The 20,184-nt window shown below is 39.4% G+C and overlaps 1 protein-coding gene across 2 annotated transcripts in view; it reads right to left on the reverse strand.

The window, feature by feature from the left end:
* Positions 1-1,499: 1,499 nt before the first annotated feature.
* OPRK1 (opioid receptor kappa 1) overlaps positions 1,500-20,184 on the reverse strand; it is a 111,086-nt gene continuing 92,401 nt past the window's right edge. For both annotated transcript variants that reach the window (XM_082258605.1, XM_082258606.1), the window contains exon 4: positions 1,500-2,338. In XM_082258605.1, coding sequence (XP_082114731.1) covers positions 1,815-2,338 — 524 coding nt within the window. In that variant the 3' untranslated portion in view covers positions 1,500-1,814. The remainder of the gene's footprint in view (positions 2,339-20,184) is intronic.

A 20,184-nucleotide genomic window follows, 5' to 3' on the forward strand; every position in this document is an offset into this window, starting at 1 on the left:
TTTTACTTTTAGCCAGAAGATGATGCAGTCAAGTCTCTTCTGAACCCATTTGCTTCGCTGATTACAACTTTGATCTTAAAAAGCTATAATTTGATCTGTTATGTAGAACACACAGATATATGATTTAAAGAAGGGACAATCTTCACTCCATCGCCTTGATCTATGGCTCCTTAAGCTTTTTTATTTAGGCACAGACAGTCTGGTATTGAGCAGAATGTATCATGGAAGAGCTATGTATTAAATGTAATTTGTAAAAAACACATTTATTAAAGGGTATAAAATTATTAATGTAAAGAACCATTTTAGAAACATGCAAACATAAAAATACGCAGAATTGACAGTAACATTTTGGTTTCCCTTTAAAAAGTAGTTCAATTTTGCTAAAATAATTTTATGATGTTCCTATCACACTTATTTTTATATGATAATAAATATATATGCATATTAGCCCGCCATATAAGCATTTTATTTTGATATAGACTTTATTTATTCATATTTGAACATATCAAACATTGGACAAGATCAAGTATTACTGAGCTGCACACCAAAGCACTAGGAACTGCATACAGCATACAAATCACGAGTGAAAACAAAAATATCATCTGATAACACTTCAATACCACGTGTTCATTCAAAGCATTTACAATAGTTATAAAATGTACATCGGTTTACCTTTATATTGGTTAAACAGGGAAAATTGTATTTATTTGTAATATTTATACTACGTTATTATACTGTATGAATATATTTCATCTGAAATGTATTTTACATATATGTAACAATCTCTTATATTACATTAGGCTTTATCATAACCCTATTTGTACCACTGGAACTTAAAGGTAGATTAACTTTGGTACCTTAAAGGGACTATCTGAAGGAACTGAAACCAGCAGCACCCTGTAAAAGTTTCTGGTGGACAGTGTGGTAAAGCTTCACTCTTGCAGAACAATGACCACCACTGCTATCCGAAACTTTCAGCTATGTAAGATAGATTGTCCCTCTTTCCATGTTTTGGTTCCTTAAACTGACCCCTATATAGCACTGGTGTAATGTTGATAAGGGAAACCACAATGCACAGCATGGCACTTCCAGATGTTTTGGATAGCGGAATCCATGCTGCGTGTTGTGGGTCCTCCCATTGACCCCTACTGACCATGTCCTGTAGTGACATTGGAGTTAGCAGGACAACCACAGCATGCATAGATGAGCATGCTAGCCAACACAACCAGAAGTGTTGAGTACAGAAGTAGCTGTAGCTCTGCAACAAAGCAAAGACTGGTGTCACCACCCCCTAGAAAAGGTAAGTATTCCATTTCCTCTTTAATGCATGCTGCTAGTCTGGAGTCTTCAAGCTAATAACAAAGTTGCTTTAGGCTCCAGTTCTCCTAAAATATGCAGCACTTTCACAATCAAAACTGCTAGCTCTACTTTGCTAGCCCTGATACAGAACAAAACAGTGAAAATTTTGTGAATAACTCTATGTGAACTTTTCATTTTATGCTTTTTTTGCTGATGAAAGAATAGAGTTTGATATACCCACTCTGTGGGTGATAATGACTTGTCTTTACATGTGCGCCTAGGCACAGGTCAGTCATGTATGACTGTATTTTTAAGTCCAAGTTCAATTGACCTTTGGTGCACTGAAGTATCCATACCTATGCATCCATTACATATTTAACAGCAGTTCAAAAAAAAATCTGTGGCTGAAATAATATTTTTACAGTTGGTTACACAGCAGATGTTATCTGCGTTAGTCCTAGTTCATGAGTTGTACCACTTCCTTGCGGTGTGTAGGAAGTCATTTCCACTGCTAGTCATACTGGTTTGCTAGTCCGATCACCTTCCCTTGTGTAAGCTGGATGATGTACTGTGTTCCCAACTTTGCTGTTTCCTTGGCGATCTAACCGAAGTTTTGATGGAAAGCAGAAGTCTTTGAAACACCTTTTAAAATTTTCATCCAAGAATGCATACAAGATTGGATTTAAACTGCTATTAGTATAACCCAATGCAATGCAAAAATAATAGATTGAGCTTACTGCTATACCCTGTGGGACATCCACAAGGGTTTCAACAAGCACAAAAATATGAATGGGGGTCCAGCATATAATAAACACTGCAACAACAACCAGCACCAATCTTGTTATGCGTCGGAGATTTCTGTCTTTTTCCCGAGATCCAGATAAGAGACGCACACTTTTCAGCCGCATGATCATTAAAGTGTAGCAAATTGTTATAATAAATACAGGAATGACGAATGCAAAGATGAAAACGCAAATTTTCATTACTGTGTCCCAGTACCAGTAGGGAGATGGAAATTGAAGGGCACATTCTGTGACACCTAATGCAAAGAAAAAAAAGTAAAATTAATTATTTTCCAAAACAAAGCAAGTGTATTTTCATTTATTCAAATTATGAGTTTGATTTTATGAGCAGCCTTTGGGAAGAGGAAAAAAAATTTAAGTTTTTATTACTTATAGACACTTGTCTGTTTTTCTTCCAGTTGTCTTCCTGTGTAAACTTTATAAATGTCCACATATATGTTTGCAACATTTTTTTACTACAGTGAAAACTTGTCATGTGTAATGGATACATGCTTTTGTATTCATACTGTATATCCTGGAAGTATAATCCTTTATCCAATTAACATCACACATTATGTTATGTGAAATAGTGCCATAACATGCTTGTTCCACAAGAAAATCGAAACACTAGCTCCCTGCAATAGAACACTGCGAATATCTACCCCACTGGTGTGCAGCAAATCTAAACTTCTCTGTCTTCCAGTGCTGCAGCCTTCTAGGAATGTCAAATGCTTGTGACCCCTTCATCCTGGGAGCAGTAGGAGAAACCACAGCACATGATAGGGGAATGCAGGCATTCGACCATCCCGGTAGTATTAGATGTTGAAGACTTTGCCATAGGCTGCAGCCCTGGAAGACAGAGAAGTTAAACTACATTTATAAAAAACTTTTTACTAGAATAGTACATTTTTTTAGAAAGATAGATAGATAGATAGATAGATAGATAGATAGATAGATAGATAGATAGATAGATAGATAGATAGATAGATAGATAGATAGATAGATAGATAGATAGATAGATAGATAGATAGATAGATAGATAGATAGATAGATAGATAGATAGATAGATAGATAGATATTGTGTATACTGTATGTCCAGCCCTTTTAAAAGAGAAGCCCGGGTTTGAAAGAAAAAAAAACTTTTATACTCACCTAGGTGGATCCAGCATTGACCTAATACCCAAGACCCAAGAACTGAGCAATCAAGGACCTCTGATTTCTCAGTTCTTGGTCTTCAGTGAGCAAGGAGTTGGTGAATGCCCCTCCAGTGCACACTAGAGCACCGGACTGTGGGGGTGGGGGCTCTTAATAGCAAGCTAAAAGGCTGCACCTTTTTTTAGGTTTCAGCCCTGTCATAATTTTAATGACAATTGTGCAGTCATGCAACATTGTACCTTGTGGTCATTTTTTTTCACACAAATACAACATTCTTTTGGTGGTATTTAATCTCCATTCAGTTTCTTATTTTTTGCTAAATAAATTTAAAAAGACTGGAAATTTAAAAAAAAAACTTTTTTTCTTTGTTTCAGTTATAACATTTTGCAAATAAATAATCTTTCTTCATAAATTTAGGCCAAAATGTATGCTACTACATTTCTTTGGTGAAAATAGCCCAAATCAGTGTATATTATTTTATCTGTAGGAAAGTTATAGAGTCCACAAACTATGGTATATTATTTATTTGAAAATTGATCAATCCTGATGTACTGATGGCCTATCTCATATGATCTCAATGAGATACTGATCTCATTTCTTGAGGCCTAAAAATGCCAGAACAGTACAAATACCCCCTATATGACCCCTTTTTGGATAGTAGATTGTTCAAGGTTTTTAGTAAGAGGCATGGCGATTTTTAAAGTTGTAATTGTTTGTCATAATGATTTGAAAAATGAAGAAATTAAAAAAATTATAGTTACATATTATCATATAACTGATGTGGCAGTGATCAGGGACACTAACTGTTAGCAGTATTTAAAAAATATAGATACAGTATATATATTTATTGTACTTTTTAAAATATTTTTTTCTTTTTAACATACTGTGACCAGAGCAATACAGTGTTACCATAGTAACACCGTACTACTATGGAGAGGTGATCAGATTTTTATGAATGCCTATAACAGTGAACCTCACTGTTATATGCAACCGTTTTCATTCATCAATCATTTTCCAATAGAAACATAGAAACATAGAATGTGTCAGCAGATAAGAACCAATTGGCCCATCTAGTCTGCCCAATATATCTGAATCCTATGAATAGTCCCTGGCCCTATCTTGTATGAAGGATAGCCTTTTGCCTATCCCATGCATGCTTAAACTCCTTCACTGTATTTGCAGCTACCACTTCTGCAGGAAGGTTATTCCATGCATCCACTACTCTCTCAGTAAAGTAATACTTCCTCATATTACTTTTAAACCTTTGCCCCTCTAATTTAAAACTGTGTCCTCTTGTGGTAGTTTTTCTTCTTTTAAATATGCTCTCCTCCTTTACCGAGTTGATTCCCTTTATGTATTTAAAAGTTTCTATCATATCCCCTCTGTCTCTTCTTTCTTCCAAGCTATACATGTTAAGGTCCTTTAACCTTTCCTGGTAAGTTTTTTCCTGCAATCCATGTACTAGTTTAGTAGCTCTTCTCTGAACTCTCTCTAGAGTATCTATATTCTTCTGGAGATATGGCCTCCAGTACTGCGCACAATACTCCAAGTGAGGTCTCACCAGTGTTCTGTACAGCGGCATAAGCACTTCTCTCTTTCTACTGCTTATACCTCTCCCTATACATCCAAGCATTCTGCTGGCATTTCGTGCTGCTCTATTACATTGTCTTCCCACCTTTAAGTCTTCTGAAATAATTACTCCTAAATCCCTTTCCTCAGATACTGAGGTCAGGACTGTGTCAAATATTCTATATTCTGCCCTTGGGTTTTTACGCCCCAGGTGCATTATCTTGCACTTATCCACATTAAATTTCAGTTGCCAGAGTTCTGACCATTCTTCTAGTTTTCCTAAATCCTTTTCCATTTGGCGTTTCCCTCCAGGAACATCAACCCTGTTACATATCTTTGTGTCATCAGCAAAAAGACAAACCTTACCATCGAGGCCTTTTGCAATATCACTTATGAAGATATTAAACAAAATTTGTCCCAGTACAGATCCCTGAGGTACCTCACTGGTAACATGACCTTGTTCTGAATGTTCTCCATTGACTACAACCCTTTGTTGTCTGTCACTCAGCCACTGCCTAATCCACTTAACAATATGGGAGTCCATGCTCAATGACTGCAGTTTATTGATAAGTCTTCTATGTGGGACAGTGTCAAAAGCCTTACTAAAATCTAGATATGCAATGTCTACTGCACCTCCACCGTCTATTATTTTAGTCACCCAGTCAAAAAAATCTATAAGATTTGTTTGACATGATCTCCCTGAAGTAAACCCATGTTGTTTTTCATCTTGCAATCCATGGGATTTAAGATGTTCCACAATCCTATCCTTTAATAGGGTTTCCATTAATTTGCCTACTATTGATGTCAGACTCACTGGTCTATAGTTGCTCGATTCCTCCCTACTACCTTTCTTGAGAATGGGCACGACATTTGCCAATTTCCAATCTTCCGGGACGACTTCTGTTACTAATGATTGGTTAAATAAATCTGTTAATGGTTTTGCCAGCTCACCACTAAGCGCTTTTAATAATTGTGGGTGTATCTCATCAGGACCCTGTGACTTATTTGTCTTCACTTTAGACAGCAATCTTAGAACGTCTTCCTCTGTAAAGACACATGCATCAAATGATTCATTAGTCATCCTTTCGAGTGGAGGTCCTTCTCCTTCTTTTTCTTCTGTAAAAACTGAACAGAAGTATTCATTAAGGCAGTCGGCTAGCCCTTTATTCTCTTCTACATACCTTCCGTCCTTTGTTTTTAATTTAGTTATTCTTTGTTTTAATTTCCTTTTTTCATTTATATATCTGAAGAATGTCTTATCCCCCTTTTTCATAGACTGAGCTAGTTTTTCTTCTGCCTGCGCTTTAGAAGTTCTTATAACTTGCTTGGCCTCTTTCTGCCTAATCTTGTAGATTTCCTTATCTTCATTGCTCTGGGTTTTTTATAATTACAAAATGCTAGCTTTTTATTTTTAATGATTTGGGCCACTTCTGCTGAGTACCACAGTGGTCTCTTCCTTTTTTTGCTTTTACTGACAAGTCTAATGCAATTTTCTGTTGCCTTCAATAATGCACCTTTTAAGTAGTCCCATTTCTCCTGGACTCCATGTAATCCGTTCCAGTCTGATAAGGACTCATTTATGACTAATTTCATTTTTGAAAAGTCTGTTTTTCTAAAATCTAAAACTTTTGTTTTTGTGTGGTGTGACTCTTTCGCAGTTCTTATATTAAACCACACTGACTGGTGATCACTAGATCCCAAGGTTTCGCCTACAATGACATCATATACCGAAGCCCCATTTGTGAATACCAAATCCAAAATGGCCTCCCTCCGGGTTGGCTCCTCAACCACTTGTTGCAGAGACAACCCCAGTAGGGAATTTAGAATATCTGTACTCCTGGTAGAACTTGCTTTTTTGGTTTTCCAGTTTATATCTGGAAGATTGAAATCTCCCATAATGATAACTTCTCCTTTCATTGTCATTTTAGCTATTTCTTCAACTAGTAGATCATCTAGTTCTTTAACTTGACCAGGTGGTCTATATATCACACCTACACGAGTTACTGCATGATTAGCAAACTGTAACGTAACCCAAACTGACTCTATGTTGGCCTCACCAACTTGTATTAGGTTAGATTTAATGCTATCTTTCACATACAGGGCCACTCCTCCTCCTTTCTTGCCTTCTCTGCCGGGCAGGAAGCAGTTAAGTCCTATTACATTAGTATAGAGCAAGGAACACAGTACAGTTTATGCTGTGAGTGCCAGCTCATAATGGCCATAAAGAGATTATTTTACCAAAAAAAAAGGTAAGTCTTAACAATAATGTACAATGTCACTAATATTGCAAATAATTCATCAATCAACCTTTTGTGGACACCAGAGGGCTATCTGCATTGTTTGGGCTTAGCAGCCTCTTAAATACTTGCCATCAGCATTAAGTTTGGATAGCAGCAGTTGTATATTTTTACAACTCTTTTGAATCTATAACAAGCCGTATCAATGATTTAGATATTTCCCTACAAAAATACAAGTGACCCAGATGGCGCACAGAGGATGATTATGAAGTGTTTCTTTTTTCTTATATTGTAAAGCTGTCCACTCCATTCCTGCTGCTTTGATCGTTCAATGCTATCTGCGTATAGGTGGTACTGTACTGCCTTCCTAGTCTAAGCATCGGAAGTGTAATCTCTCTAACCTATTAAGTTGTAGGGAGATAATGTACAATCACAGCAGTGTTGGCAATGGCAGACAGTTGTCTTGATCAGAATGACAACTTATATATAATAATACTATGCAGTTAGACAATAGTGGGGGGAATTTATCAAAACGGGAACAGCCAGAATCTGGAGCACATCTGCATGACAACAAATCAGCATCTATCTTCAGCTTCTTTAGTTAAGCTTTGAAAATGAAAGATAGAAGCTGATTGGTTGCCATACACAACTGCTCCAAATTCTAACTAGTCTAGTTTTGATAAATTCTCCTTATTGAATTCCCAGACAGGTCAAAAGATCTTAATATGATTCCCTCCAGCAATATACGTGTGAATGGAAATGGAGTCCATCACACAGGGGCATTCCCAATGGACAATTCATCTGGAAACGGCGGGATTGTACCTTGGACTCAGAATATAGAGCTGAGGCCGCCCAACTCTATGGGAGATTCATGGTAACAAAGTACCCACACAGAACACTGAGACAATCCAGAAGAAAAGCATCCAAAAGAACAAGGGAGGAACTGCTAACATCCAAAAAGATGTAAAGATCCCCCCAGATCAAGTTAGGATTATCACACCTTTTGGTTCCCAATGGGAAGATGTCTGGGCCATAATTACTAAGCATTGGCACATACTTACCCGCTCGCCTTAATTGGCAGACATTGTTGGCCCTAGACCATCCATGGTAATCAAAAGGGCAAGGAACCTGGCAGATGAACTGGTCAAATCGAAGTTTATCAAATCTGCATCAAGGAATTGGCTCACAGACCTGCCTGAGTTAAAGGGTATGTTTCCGTGTGGTAGCCACATTTGTAAGTTCGTGGACAGGACAGATGTTGTCAACGATGCGAACCAGCAAAAAGCCTACCAGATTAAGCAGTTTATTAACTGTAATACGACTCGTGTGTTGTACATTTTGGAATACACATTTCACAAGCTCTATGTGGGCAAAACAAAGCGCCCATTGAAAGTGAGCATCAATGAGCACCTGTCTAGTATTCGAGCCACGGACAATAAGACTCCAATTGCCCAGCATTTCACCCGGTTCTATAATGGCCAGCCCAATGGGCCTAAAAATGTCAAGTAGGAGGGGAAATTTTTATACTGTTCTTCTCCAAAAGGAAAATGAATGAATATTCCGATTAGGGACCCTGACTCCCAATGGGTTAAATACGAAATTAAACTTACAGGTGTTCCTTACCCCTTAAAACCAAGGACTAGGCATTGAAAAGGCCACTTAACATGCCAATAGTCCTTATATCCTTATTGTAGAATCTCCAGGGGTTATGGATGAATTAATAATTTGATGCCCTCTAGCTATCCTTTTGAGGTAAGAAGTCTTTATCTTCCGGTGAAGGTACTTTGATACCGTTTTGAAGGTGGCTTACGTGGCCATTCATCTTCCTCAGTATGAGGATTGTAACCGATTGAGCAATCAATTCTGTTGCTGCATAAATGTCTAATGAGAAAGCAATTAAGACTTATGCTAATTGACCACAAGATGGCGATATAGTATGATTAAGCACCCACACATCAGCTTTGACCTTGGTATGTGTTAAAATGACCGTGATATGGTCTGGCAAGACGTCACTGAATATCCACTTCTGGGGCCACCCTAGGGCCTTTTAAAAGGACTGGAAATAGAGTGTCACCCCACTCTGAAGATGCCCACATGACTTGTGGGCGAAATGCATCAGTGTGACTGTCTCTGCATGCCTGCGATCCTGACCATGGCATGGCTCCTTTAACACTTTGTTGCCTAGGACCACCTCACTGACCAGAAGGGAGTGATCAGATGGGAACCCGGCAGGTGCTGCATGATAGCTCACACACCAACACTACCTCTCTGAGCCTGACTGAGAGGACAGCAAGTTGCAGCAAAGCAGACCAATACTGGGCTATGGAGGACCCGGCATAAAAAATTGGGAAAATGATAATCAAGTTCAGTTGCCTTTCCCCAAAATATTTATATATATTCCCCTTTTCCTTTGTTGATTTATATACTTGCTGTACATATTTTCATTTATTATGTTATTTATACCTTACCTTGTATTGTATTCAGCTTATATTGTGCCATTATATCTTTAGAATGTGTATTTACTGTTATCCTCCTGAGGAAGCGGAATACAAGCACGAAACATGTCGAAGCAACCGATACTTCAATGGATTTTCTCACATTCTGTCCTAAGTGTAACAACCGGTTTAACTCAGTGTTTGTATGATATGAATTTTATGTTTTCCTGAGAATTAATTCCCTTTGTCTCTTTTGACTTTTTATGCTATGTATTGAATACATTTTTCATTTTTATAAATGTGTTTGCTTTAAATGACTACTACATTTGGGGTACCTAGAAAGTCCAAATTCATTATCTCTTGTTTCCCCTTTCCCCTCTCCCGTTAGTAGACTGTGCTTTGGGGAACACAGTCTCCATCTTTTTCCTCTTATTTTTTTGCATTAAGATGGAAAACCTTCTGGGTGTAGAATCCCCCAGCACCCCTAATACTTACCTGAGGTCCTTCTCTGTCCAGCGATTTCCATGAGTCCCTCGGCCGTCCTGATTGGCTGGAGCACAGCCACGGCACCATTGGCTCCCACAACTGTCAATCAAAGTAAGTTAGCCAATCGGGGGCGGGGCCGAACAGCAGCTCTGTGTCTGAATGGATACACTGAGCTGTGACTTGGCTCGGTGCCCCAATAGCAAGCTGCTTGCTGTGGGGGCACTCGACAGGAGGGAGGGGCTAGGAGCAGCAACGAGGGACCCAAGAAGAGGAGGATCCGGGCTGCTCTGTGCAAAATCAACTGCACAGAGAAGTAAATATAACATGTTTGTTATTTTTTTTTTTTTTTTTTTAGCAAGACTTTACAATCACTTCAGAAGAGTGTTTTCAGATTATTACGGTGATATCTGTCATCTTGTGGGTGCCTGCTGTTGGGTAAGACTAATGTTCTACAAACAATTCTACCAATCTTCTAAACGCACAACACATGCAAAGATAATCAGACATAATATCTGCAGCTATCAATTTGATTCCAACTGTAAATTTCATAGCACATCATGCAAATTAAAGGAAATTTCTGATTGGTCATTTTATGTATTTATACTCTTTTGCTTCATTTTTGCCTAAACACCATCTGCAACATGGTTATCTTTCATAGAGACATCTATACTTTGTGTTAACAGTTTTATCATTGATTTAAATCATTAAATGGATGTGTGATTGTGAAAGGCAATCAATAACTTGCGCATTTCATTGAAAAGCCCATACATCCTGTGACAGATTACACAACAGATACAGTCTATTGAATTTAGAAGACATTTTCTACTTGAGTATAATACAATGGTTTTGGTACAGTAGAGTTATTATGCATACTACATTCACCTTGGTCCCTGCCATGACCAAGGACATATTTATAGTTTGACTATTTAATGAGTTTTCAAGGTTTGATCTTATGTTGGAAATAAAATAGCACTTCTAATTCCTGGAATGGTAAGAAAGAGCTATTCAGCGTGAAGGACAGCAATCAGTTGAAAATGCTGGCTTGTAGTAAAATCCCTTAGGTAACCTGTTTACTTACAGAACAAGCTGAATAATGGCATCTTGAGGAGCATGAGTTTAATTTGAGAAATTATCAGAAGGTTAAACCTAATCAGTTCATATTTATAGGAATTGCTGTGCAGCAATATTCTTGCAATATTATGCTTTCTTTTTAATAATGAATGGGCCTATTCAATAAATCCTCTGAAATCCAGCTCACAACTCTGTGAGTCACTGTTGAATCCTGAATACAGTAAAAGCAATGTATTTACTGCATCCACCTGTATTCACTACATCTTAATAGAATGAAGACTCTTACTTTTCCATGAATAGGCAAAGTGATAGAGTCTCTGTAAACTTCCCATTAACATTTACTGAATGCCCCTAGACACAGAAGACTGTTGAAAGCTCACTCCCATTCATTTATTCTCAACTCCCTTATGCTCCACCAGAGCAATGCATTCTGTGTGAAGGTTACATGCTCTCTATTAAGTAGAATCATGTGGTATTTCACAAGGTCTCCAACAAAGCAACAGAACAGAAGGGCAGTTTGGACAGGGTGAGTCTAAAAGTTGGAGGCATAATGGACTTTGATGGTACCATAAACATTGGACATACACTGAGGATACCGGTATAAAATACAAATGTATTAATTTACCATAAAATCATCATGAAAGAAAAAAATACAAATAAGCAGATCATATCTAAAAATACATCACATTTGAACAAAGCTCTTCACAGATGGAATAGTAAGGAACAGTGTGATGACCGCAAAATACATCATCCTAGTGGATTGGGCCCAACATGTTTCGTGTGGTCTACCGTTTCTTCAGGGGCTCTTAGTGCATTTTTTATATTTTTATATAAAGAGCTTGAATCTGCATCCGGGGCAGAGCAAGATGCAGAGCAGGTGCAGGCGGGCGGGCATCAATTAACGCCTTCCCCAGCGGATATGAGAGCCCATATAAAAATTACTGTAAGGTTTCAAGAGCTTCCTATGTGGAGACCAAAATGTTTCCAGAGTTGGAAATAAAGGGGTACTTCATGTATGAAGAGAATGTCACCATAAATGTAAGGGTGGGGCTGGGCTCTAAGATCTAATCACAAAAAAGATGGTATAGCTATTTGATTTACAGACAGTCCCAGAATAATAGCTATTCCTGAGGTCTCGGAGATAATATGCCTCATGGACCTCCTATATACTAAGGTGAGCATTAGCCCCTATCTGTTAGCCAGTGATGGAAGGATAAGACACCAATGTAAAAAGGTCCGCCACACTGTGTATCCAGAGCCGCTTCCAGCCTCTAGTCGTAACTCAGAAGCTAGAGTCACGACTAGAGGCTGGAGGCGGCTCTGGACACACAGTGTGGCGGACCTTTTTACATTGGTGTCTTATCCTTCCATCACTGGAAAACAGATAGGTGCTAACGCTCACCTTAGTATGTAGGAGGTCCATGAGGTATATTATCTCTGAGACCTCAGGAATAGCTATCATTCTGGGACTGTCTATAAATTAAAGAGCTAAATCATCTTTTTTGTGATTAGATCTTGAAACCAACCCCCCCCCCCCTTTGAAGCCCAACCCCCCCCCCCTCTTCTTACACTGATGGTGGCATTCTTTTCATACATGAAGTACCCCTTTATTTCCAACTCTGGAAACATTTCCCCACATAGGAAGCTCTTGAAACCTTCCACTATTTTTGTATATGAGTTCTCATGTCCGCTGGAGAAGGCGTTAGATGCTCTGCATCTTGCACTGTACAGGATGTGAATTCAAGCTCTTTATGTACAAATATAAAAAAATATACACTAAAAGCCCCTGAAGAAGCGGTAGACCCTGTGAAACATGTTGGGCATAATCCACTAGGATGATGTATTTTGCGATCATCACACTGCTCCTTACTATTACTAATCAATCTGTGGAGAACTTTGTTCAAATGTGATGTATTTTTAAATATGATCTGCTAATTTGTATTTTTTCTTTCATGATGATTTTATGGTAAATTAATACATTTGTATTTTATACGGGTATCCTCAGTGTATGTCCAGTGTTTACAAATCCATCAAAGTCCATTATGCCTCTAACCCTTTTTCCATATACAGACTAGGACGTAGGTACCCTTACTAACATTCTGACACCCTGCAATTGAGTCTATAAGTTGTTGGTGGGGAGCTTAAAAAGTCATCATCACTTTCTCCTGAATGGTAAAGCTGGCCCTTCATGTGGACAGTTAATCAGGCCCTGTCTTTGGGTCTTGATACTGCATAGGAGATTCAGTTTGAGCCCGACTCTCAAAACATGTTAATGGTCTGATAAGGCTATTAACCACTTACCGCAAAGTGACGTATATATACGTCGGCAGACTTTGCGGTGTTATACCGGGATGATGCCTCTAGCTAGAGGCACCATCCTGGTACTGTGGTTTAGAGCCAACGGTCGGCTTTCTGTCGGTAACGACCGATGCGGCTCGGGAGACCCAAGCACCCAGCCGGCATGTCCGCCGGCTGGATGGAGTCCCGATCTAAGCCGGAAGCGGCTTTGATCGGGTCTCCGATGACGTAACCCGGAGGCGGCATCCATGATGTCACTTCCGGGTTACTCTGCTGCAAAAGGCGGCAGATTTAAAAAAACTGCTGTATGCAAAAATGCAGTTTTCGGCGTTTTGCATACATGAAAGTGTAGTGCAGGGGTCTAGGGTCTTTTAGACCCTCGATCTCTCCATAAAGAGTACCTGTCTCTGCATATTGGTGTCACAAGGGATGTTTACATCGCTTGTGACAGCAATAAAAGTGATCAGATTTTTTTTTTCTAAAAACCTGTAATAAAGTAAAAAAATAAATAAAATAAATAGGGAAAAAAAATAAAAGATTTAGCCGCCCACGTCACCGTTAGCTCGCGCACGAAAGAAAACGTATACGGAAGTCGAGCCGCGAATGAAATCACTGTTCAAACCACACATGTGAGGTATCGCCACGATCGCCAGAGCGTGAGCAATAATAAAAAAAAGAGCTACACTCTAACTCTAAACTGATAAGATGAAACTCATCTTTCACAATATACAAAAAAAATGGCGTAATTTTTCCAAAAAAATGGCGTTTTAAAGACCGCTGCGCAAATACCACGTGACAAAAAATATTGCAAGGACCGCCATTTGATTCTCCAGAGTCTTTGCTAAAAAAATATATATAATGTTTGGGGGTTCTAAGTAGTTTTCTAGGAAAAAATAATGATTTTAACTTGTGAACAAAAAGTGTCCGAAATAGGGCTGGGGCTTAAGTGGTTAAGGGCCTTGCATTGTCACATGGACACATTAATCTCTTAACAGGGACAGTGATGATTTTACTGTTAATAATTCACATACCCCAAGTGGAGAACAGGGGAAACATGAGAGGATCCAAGTTTAGCTTAGAGTGGTTGTAAAGGCTCAAGGTTTTTTTTTTTACCTTCATACATTCCATGCATAAAGGTTAAAAAACCTTCTGTGTATGGCACCCCCCAAAGCACCCCCCTAATGCCTAATGAGAGGGTGGGGGCGGAGCTGAGCCATGTGTGAATGGACGCAATGAGCAATGGCTCTGGAGCAAGCCTGCTAGAGTGCCCCCAGAGGAAGCTGCTTGCTATGGGGGGACTCGGCAGGAGGGAGGAGACAGGAGCGCCAGTGGGGGACTCAAGAACAGGAGGATCATGGCTACTCTGTGCAAAACAATTGCACAGAGCAGGTAAGTATGAAAAAAATCTTCCTATAATATCACTTTAAGTCTGATGTATGATTGATGTTTTTCTTACTTTTTGCTACTTTTTTAATCTAGGTATTGTTTAAAGTGTCTTCTACTTGTTTAGGTCCAAAGCTTAAGAGTATTAATATGCCAGTATTTCTAATAAAACTAGGTAAAATGCCTTTGTTAATAAGTAACAACATGCTACTAATAAATCATATTTCAAAGGGACAGATCACTGCCTTAAAACAATTATAAAATATGGCTTAAGTAAGTTTGGAAAAGCCAGTGTAAAGTTAAGGGTGATTGTAGCTATATTAGTGCACATGCAACAACAAACTTGAGTATTTTTAATTAAACTTCTTTTTTTTTTAGTTAATTTTTCAGGATAATCTTTCAGCGGTCCACCCTCTACCTCTAGATCCAAGCACTACAAATACACAGAGGTTTGACAAAAGGTGCATTCAATTTTGCTAAGTCTCTGTGTATCAGTACTGTTTGGACCTCTAAGGAAGAAGAAAACGACTAAAAGTTTGTCCTGAAAAAAAACTGTTACTGCTAATATAAAAATGTTAATGGACAGTACTCAACTATGGTAATGTACAAGGCAAAGAAGAAAATACCCAACTCAAATAAAAATAAATATACTGCTTTACCTGCCAATGGATTTGTAATATTTCCTGAGCCATTCCTTTAATACACTCACCTCCGATTTATTGTTCAGTGCTTAGAGTGCAAGTGGAAGGGTGACATAGGAAGCCATGGGGTTATACCAGGAGCTGAAATGCTACTGTGTCATCCTTCTAACGACATAAATTTAGTTAAATATTTCACAGACCACAATTCTGCTTACTAAAAGAGTATATGAACCTAAAATCAAAATTGCATATGTTGCTGTTCAGGCATTTTTACATTGTAATAGCTTTTTTTTTTTTTTTTTTTGATGATGCATTCTGTGATTCAGTTGCATTGTCATGCTTCTGTGTACACCTCTGCTGTGAGACGACAGGATGTTAGACTCTGCATTCTTGCATTAATTTCCCTCTAACAGATAACGTAATTTTCCCTGTGAATGATTTCCATAACAACAGTAACACATCCTGTCCAATGATTCAGGTAATTCAGTATAGTGTGTCTATGTACTTCTCACTGCTGTAGTTCAAGAGGAGGGAGCACAGATGTAAGCTAACCCTTGATTTCACCTGCAGCAGTAGAAAACTGCCCATTGATATTGGGGTCTTAAAGTCCAAGAGCAAGCAGCTGCATTACTGGAATTGACAAATAGCTGAACATTCTTGGAACCCTTTGCCATGGTCTAGACATAGGATTGCATCAAAAATGGTATTCAGCAATTTTTTTTAAATATCTAACAACTGCTTGCTATTTCCCTATACCTGAACTTCTTCTATACGATTTTATAAAGCTTGCATCTACATCTACTTTTAAACCCTTCCCACAATCTGTTTATTAAAACAGAGCTCCACGCAAAAGGGGAAGCCCCGCTTATTTGCACTCCCACCCCCCCCCCCCCCCACTGCCACATTCAGCACTTTTTGGGGGGGAGCGGATACCTGTCAAAACTAGGTACCCACTTCCGGGTAAAATCGCTGCACAATGATTGCGGCAATCTATAAAATTTCTTCCCCCTACACCCCCCCCCCCCCGGTGCCTTCTGGGAGAAAAACAGGTTCCAGAAGACAGCGGACCATTCAGAAGCTTCACTTCCTGTTTCCCTTAGTGAAGATACCAGCGTCTGCACCCACAGCCAAAGGACTAATAAGCTAGGGGTGCCAACATCATGGGATACCTGGACAGGTAAGTGTCCTTATATTAAAAGTCAGCAGCTACAGTATTTGAAGCTGCTGACTTTTAATTTTTTTTTTTGTTGACAGGCTGGAACTTCTCCTAATGTTCCCCAGCATGATACCCCTTGAAGGAAATATGGTAGTAGGCATCTTCCCATTCCCTGGCAGCTGACATTATTTTCAACTGCTGACTTTCAAGCTCAGCCTGCAGCTCAGCTGGCTGGGATTGGCAGGTCAGGTTCCAAATGAAGATCAGAGACAAATCATAATAATTCCCAGAGGAAGCTTCGTTGATAAAATAGATCTGAAAATAGTTCTTCAGCCTGTAAAAATAAATAATAAAATACATAAAAGTCAACAGCTACAAATACTGTACCTGCTGACTTTAAATAAAAGGGAACTTACCTGTCCAGGGATCCAGTGCTGTCCTCACCCAGGCCACAAGCAGTTCTGCATTTTGTGACTGGTTATGCAGCCTTCTGGGACCTATGACATGTTCCAGAAGGTTGCAGGCGGTTCCAAAAGATGAAGAAGAGTGGGGGAGGAGGACATAAAAGGGAACTTCTCCTTTAGGGCGAAGTTTCTCTTTAAGCTTAGAGATGAACACTGCCACCTTCAGGGTGCAAAGGGATCTGCAGTGACATTTATTTAATAATGTAATTGTCATATACAATCAAAATAATTTAACAAAAATATATATTTTCATTTTTTTTGCACATTAAATCATAAAAAATGAAAATGTACTTTCCCCTTTGATTTTGCATTTACAATTTAGATCCAGCAGTTTATTGAAAAAGATCACTCTACAAAAGGTAACATACACAGCACTAACATTTTTGATATCCATAAATTATCACATATTGATTAACTGCAACTAAATAAAAGAACTTAAAAAAACGACAAATTAAAATCAATGCTGATATGTGGAAAAATACTAAATGGTATCCCAAGGGAGTTTAGAAACTGCCCTGGCTAAGCAATTGATATACATACACATGCTGCAAATCTGCCCCCATTTAAGATTTAGATCACTAAAGATTAACCACTTAAGCCCCGGAGGATTTGGCTGCTCAAAGACCAGGGCCTATTTTGCGATTCGGTTTTGCATGCATTTAACGGACAATTGCGTGGTCATGCAACACTGTACCCAAATTGAATTGATGTCCTTTTTTTCCCACAAACAGAGCTTTCTTTTGGTGGTATTTGATCACCTGTGCGATTTTTACTTTTTGCGCTATAAACAAAAAAAGAGCGAAATTCCCCCCCAAAAAAAGTAAAAATTTTTAACATTTTAGGCCAATTTGTTTTCTGCTACATATTTTTGGTAAAAAAAATCACAATAAGCGTATTTTGATTGGTTTGCACAAAAGTTATTGCGTTTACTAACTACGGGAAAGATTTATGTAATTTTTATTCTTTTTTCTTTTAACTAGTAAGGGCGGAGATCTGCGATTTTTTTTTTTGCAGGACTGCGACATTGCGGCAGACAGATCGGACCCTTGACTGACATTTTTGACACTTTTGGGGGTACCAGTGACATTACTACAGTAATCAGTGCTATACATATGCACTGTTACTGTAAAAATGACACTGGCAGAGAAGGGGTTAACTTTATTGGTGATCAGTGGGTTAAATGTATCCATAGAGGCGTGATTCTAACTGTGGGGGGCGTGGCTTGTGATGTAACCACAGAGACATGCGATCCTACATTGCAGAATTGTATAGTCTCTGCAGTTACATCAGGGAGAATGACAGACAGCTTTGTTTACATCAGCCGTCTGCCTTTCTCGCTCTCCAGCGGGAGATCGCGAGTGGCCGGCGGTCATCGGAGCCGCCAGTCACTCGGGCGGGGATGTCAGGGAACGAGCGGAAGCAGGAGAGCGCCTCCCGCGATGCATGCTCACCCCCTAGAGGCTCATGGGCGAGTGATGTACCGATACGTCACTTTGCCCAGCAGCGGCTGCCTGCCGCAGTTTATCTGCGGTGGGCGGTCGTTATGTGGTTAAAGAGGCACTACAGTCTGCTCACATAATTTGTAATAAAAATATATTTGCCATTCTGAAGCTTCCTTTCAACCAACCACTTTGCATATTATTTTATATATACTGTGATTCTGTACTTGCCAAATATGCTGCAGAAATCTCCCTCCGGCTGCAGCCATTTTAACTGTGGACAGCTGAAGCTGCTGCCTGTTTACTTCCTGGATTTACACAGACACACACACACACATACACACACACACACACATAGCTATATATATATATATATATATATATATATATATATATACACACACACACAGTATCTCAGGAAAGTAAGTACACCCCTCACATTTTTTTAAAATATTTTATTATACCTTTTCATGTGACAACACTGAAGAAATTACACTTTGCTACAATGTAAAGTAGTGAGTGTACAGCTTGTATAACAGTGTACATTTGCTGCCCCCTCAAAATAACTCAACACACAGCCATTAATGTCTAACCCCCTGGCAACAAAAGTGAGTACACCCCTAAGTTAAAATATCAAAACTGGGCCCAATTAGCCAATTTCCTTCCCTGGTGTCATGTGACCCATTAGTGTTACAAGGTCTCAGGTGTGAATGGGGAGCAGGTGTGTTAAATTTGGTGTTATCACTCTCACTCTCTCATACTGGTCACTGGAAGTTCAACATGGCATCTCATGGCAAAGAACTCTCTGAGGATCTGAAAAAAAGAATAGTTGCTCTACATAAAGATGGCCAAAGCTATTAGAAGATTGCCAAGACCCTGAAACTGAGCTGCAGCACAATGGCCAAGACCATACAGAGTGCTGCCAGCATTGCTGCAGAGGTTGAAGGGCTGGGGGGTCAGCCTGTCAGTGCTCAGACCATATGCTGCACACTGCATCAAATTGGTCTGCATGGCTGTTTTTTCCTAGAAGGAAGCCTCTTCTAAAGATGATGCACAAGAAAGCCCACAGACAGTTTGCTGAAAACAAGCAGACTAAGGACATGGATTACTGTGGTCTTATGAGACCAAGATAAACTTATTTGGTTCAGATGGTGTCAAGCGTGTGTGGCTGCAACCAGGTGAGGAGTAAAAACAAGTGTGTCTTGTCTACAGTCAAGCATGGTGGTGAGAGTGTCAGGGTCTGGGACTGCATGAGTGCTGCCGGCACTGGGGAGCTACAGTTCATTGAGGGAACCATGAATACCAACATGTACTGTGACATATTGAAGCAGAGCATGATCCCTTCCCTTTGGAAAATGTCCGCAGGGCTGTATTCCAACATGATAATGACCCCAAACACACCTCCAAGACGGCCACTGCCTTGCTAAAGAAGCTGAGGGTAAAGGTGATGGACTAGCCAAGCATGTCTCCAGACCTAAACCCTATTGAGCATCTGTGGGGCATCCTCAAACAGAAGGTGGAGAAGAGCAAGGTCTCTAACATCCACCAGCTCTATGATGTCATCATGGAGGAGTGGAAAAGGACTCCAGTGGCAACCTGTAAAGCTCTGGTGAACTCCATGTCCAAGAGGATTAAGGCAGTGCTGGAAAATAAGGATGGCCACACAAAATATTGACACTTTGGGCCCAATTTGGGCATGTTCCCTTAGGGGTGTACTCACTTTTGTTGCCAGCGTTTTAGACATTATTGGCTGTGTGTTGAGTTATTTT

Source organism: Pelophylax lessonae, assembly GCF_965119305.1.
Source record: "Pelophylax lessonae genome assembly, chromosome: 5".
NCBI classification, from domain to species: Eukaryota; Metazoa; Chordata; class Amphibia; order Anura; family Ranidae; genus Pelophylax; species Pelophylax lessonae.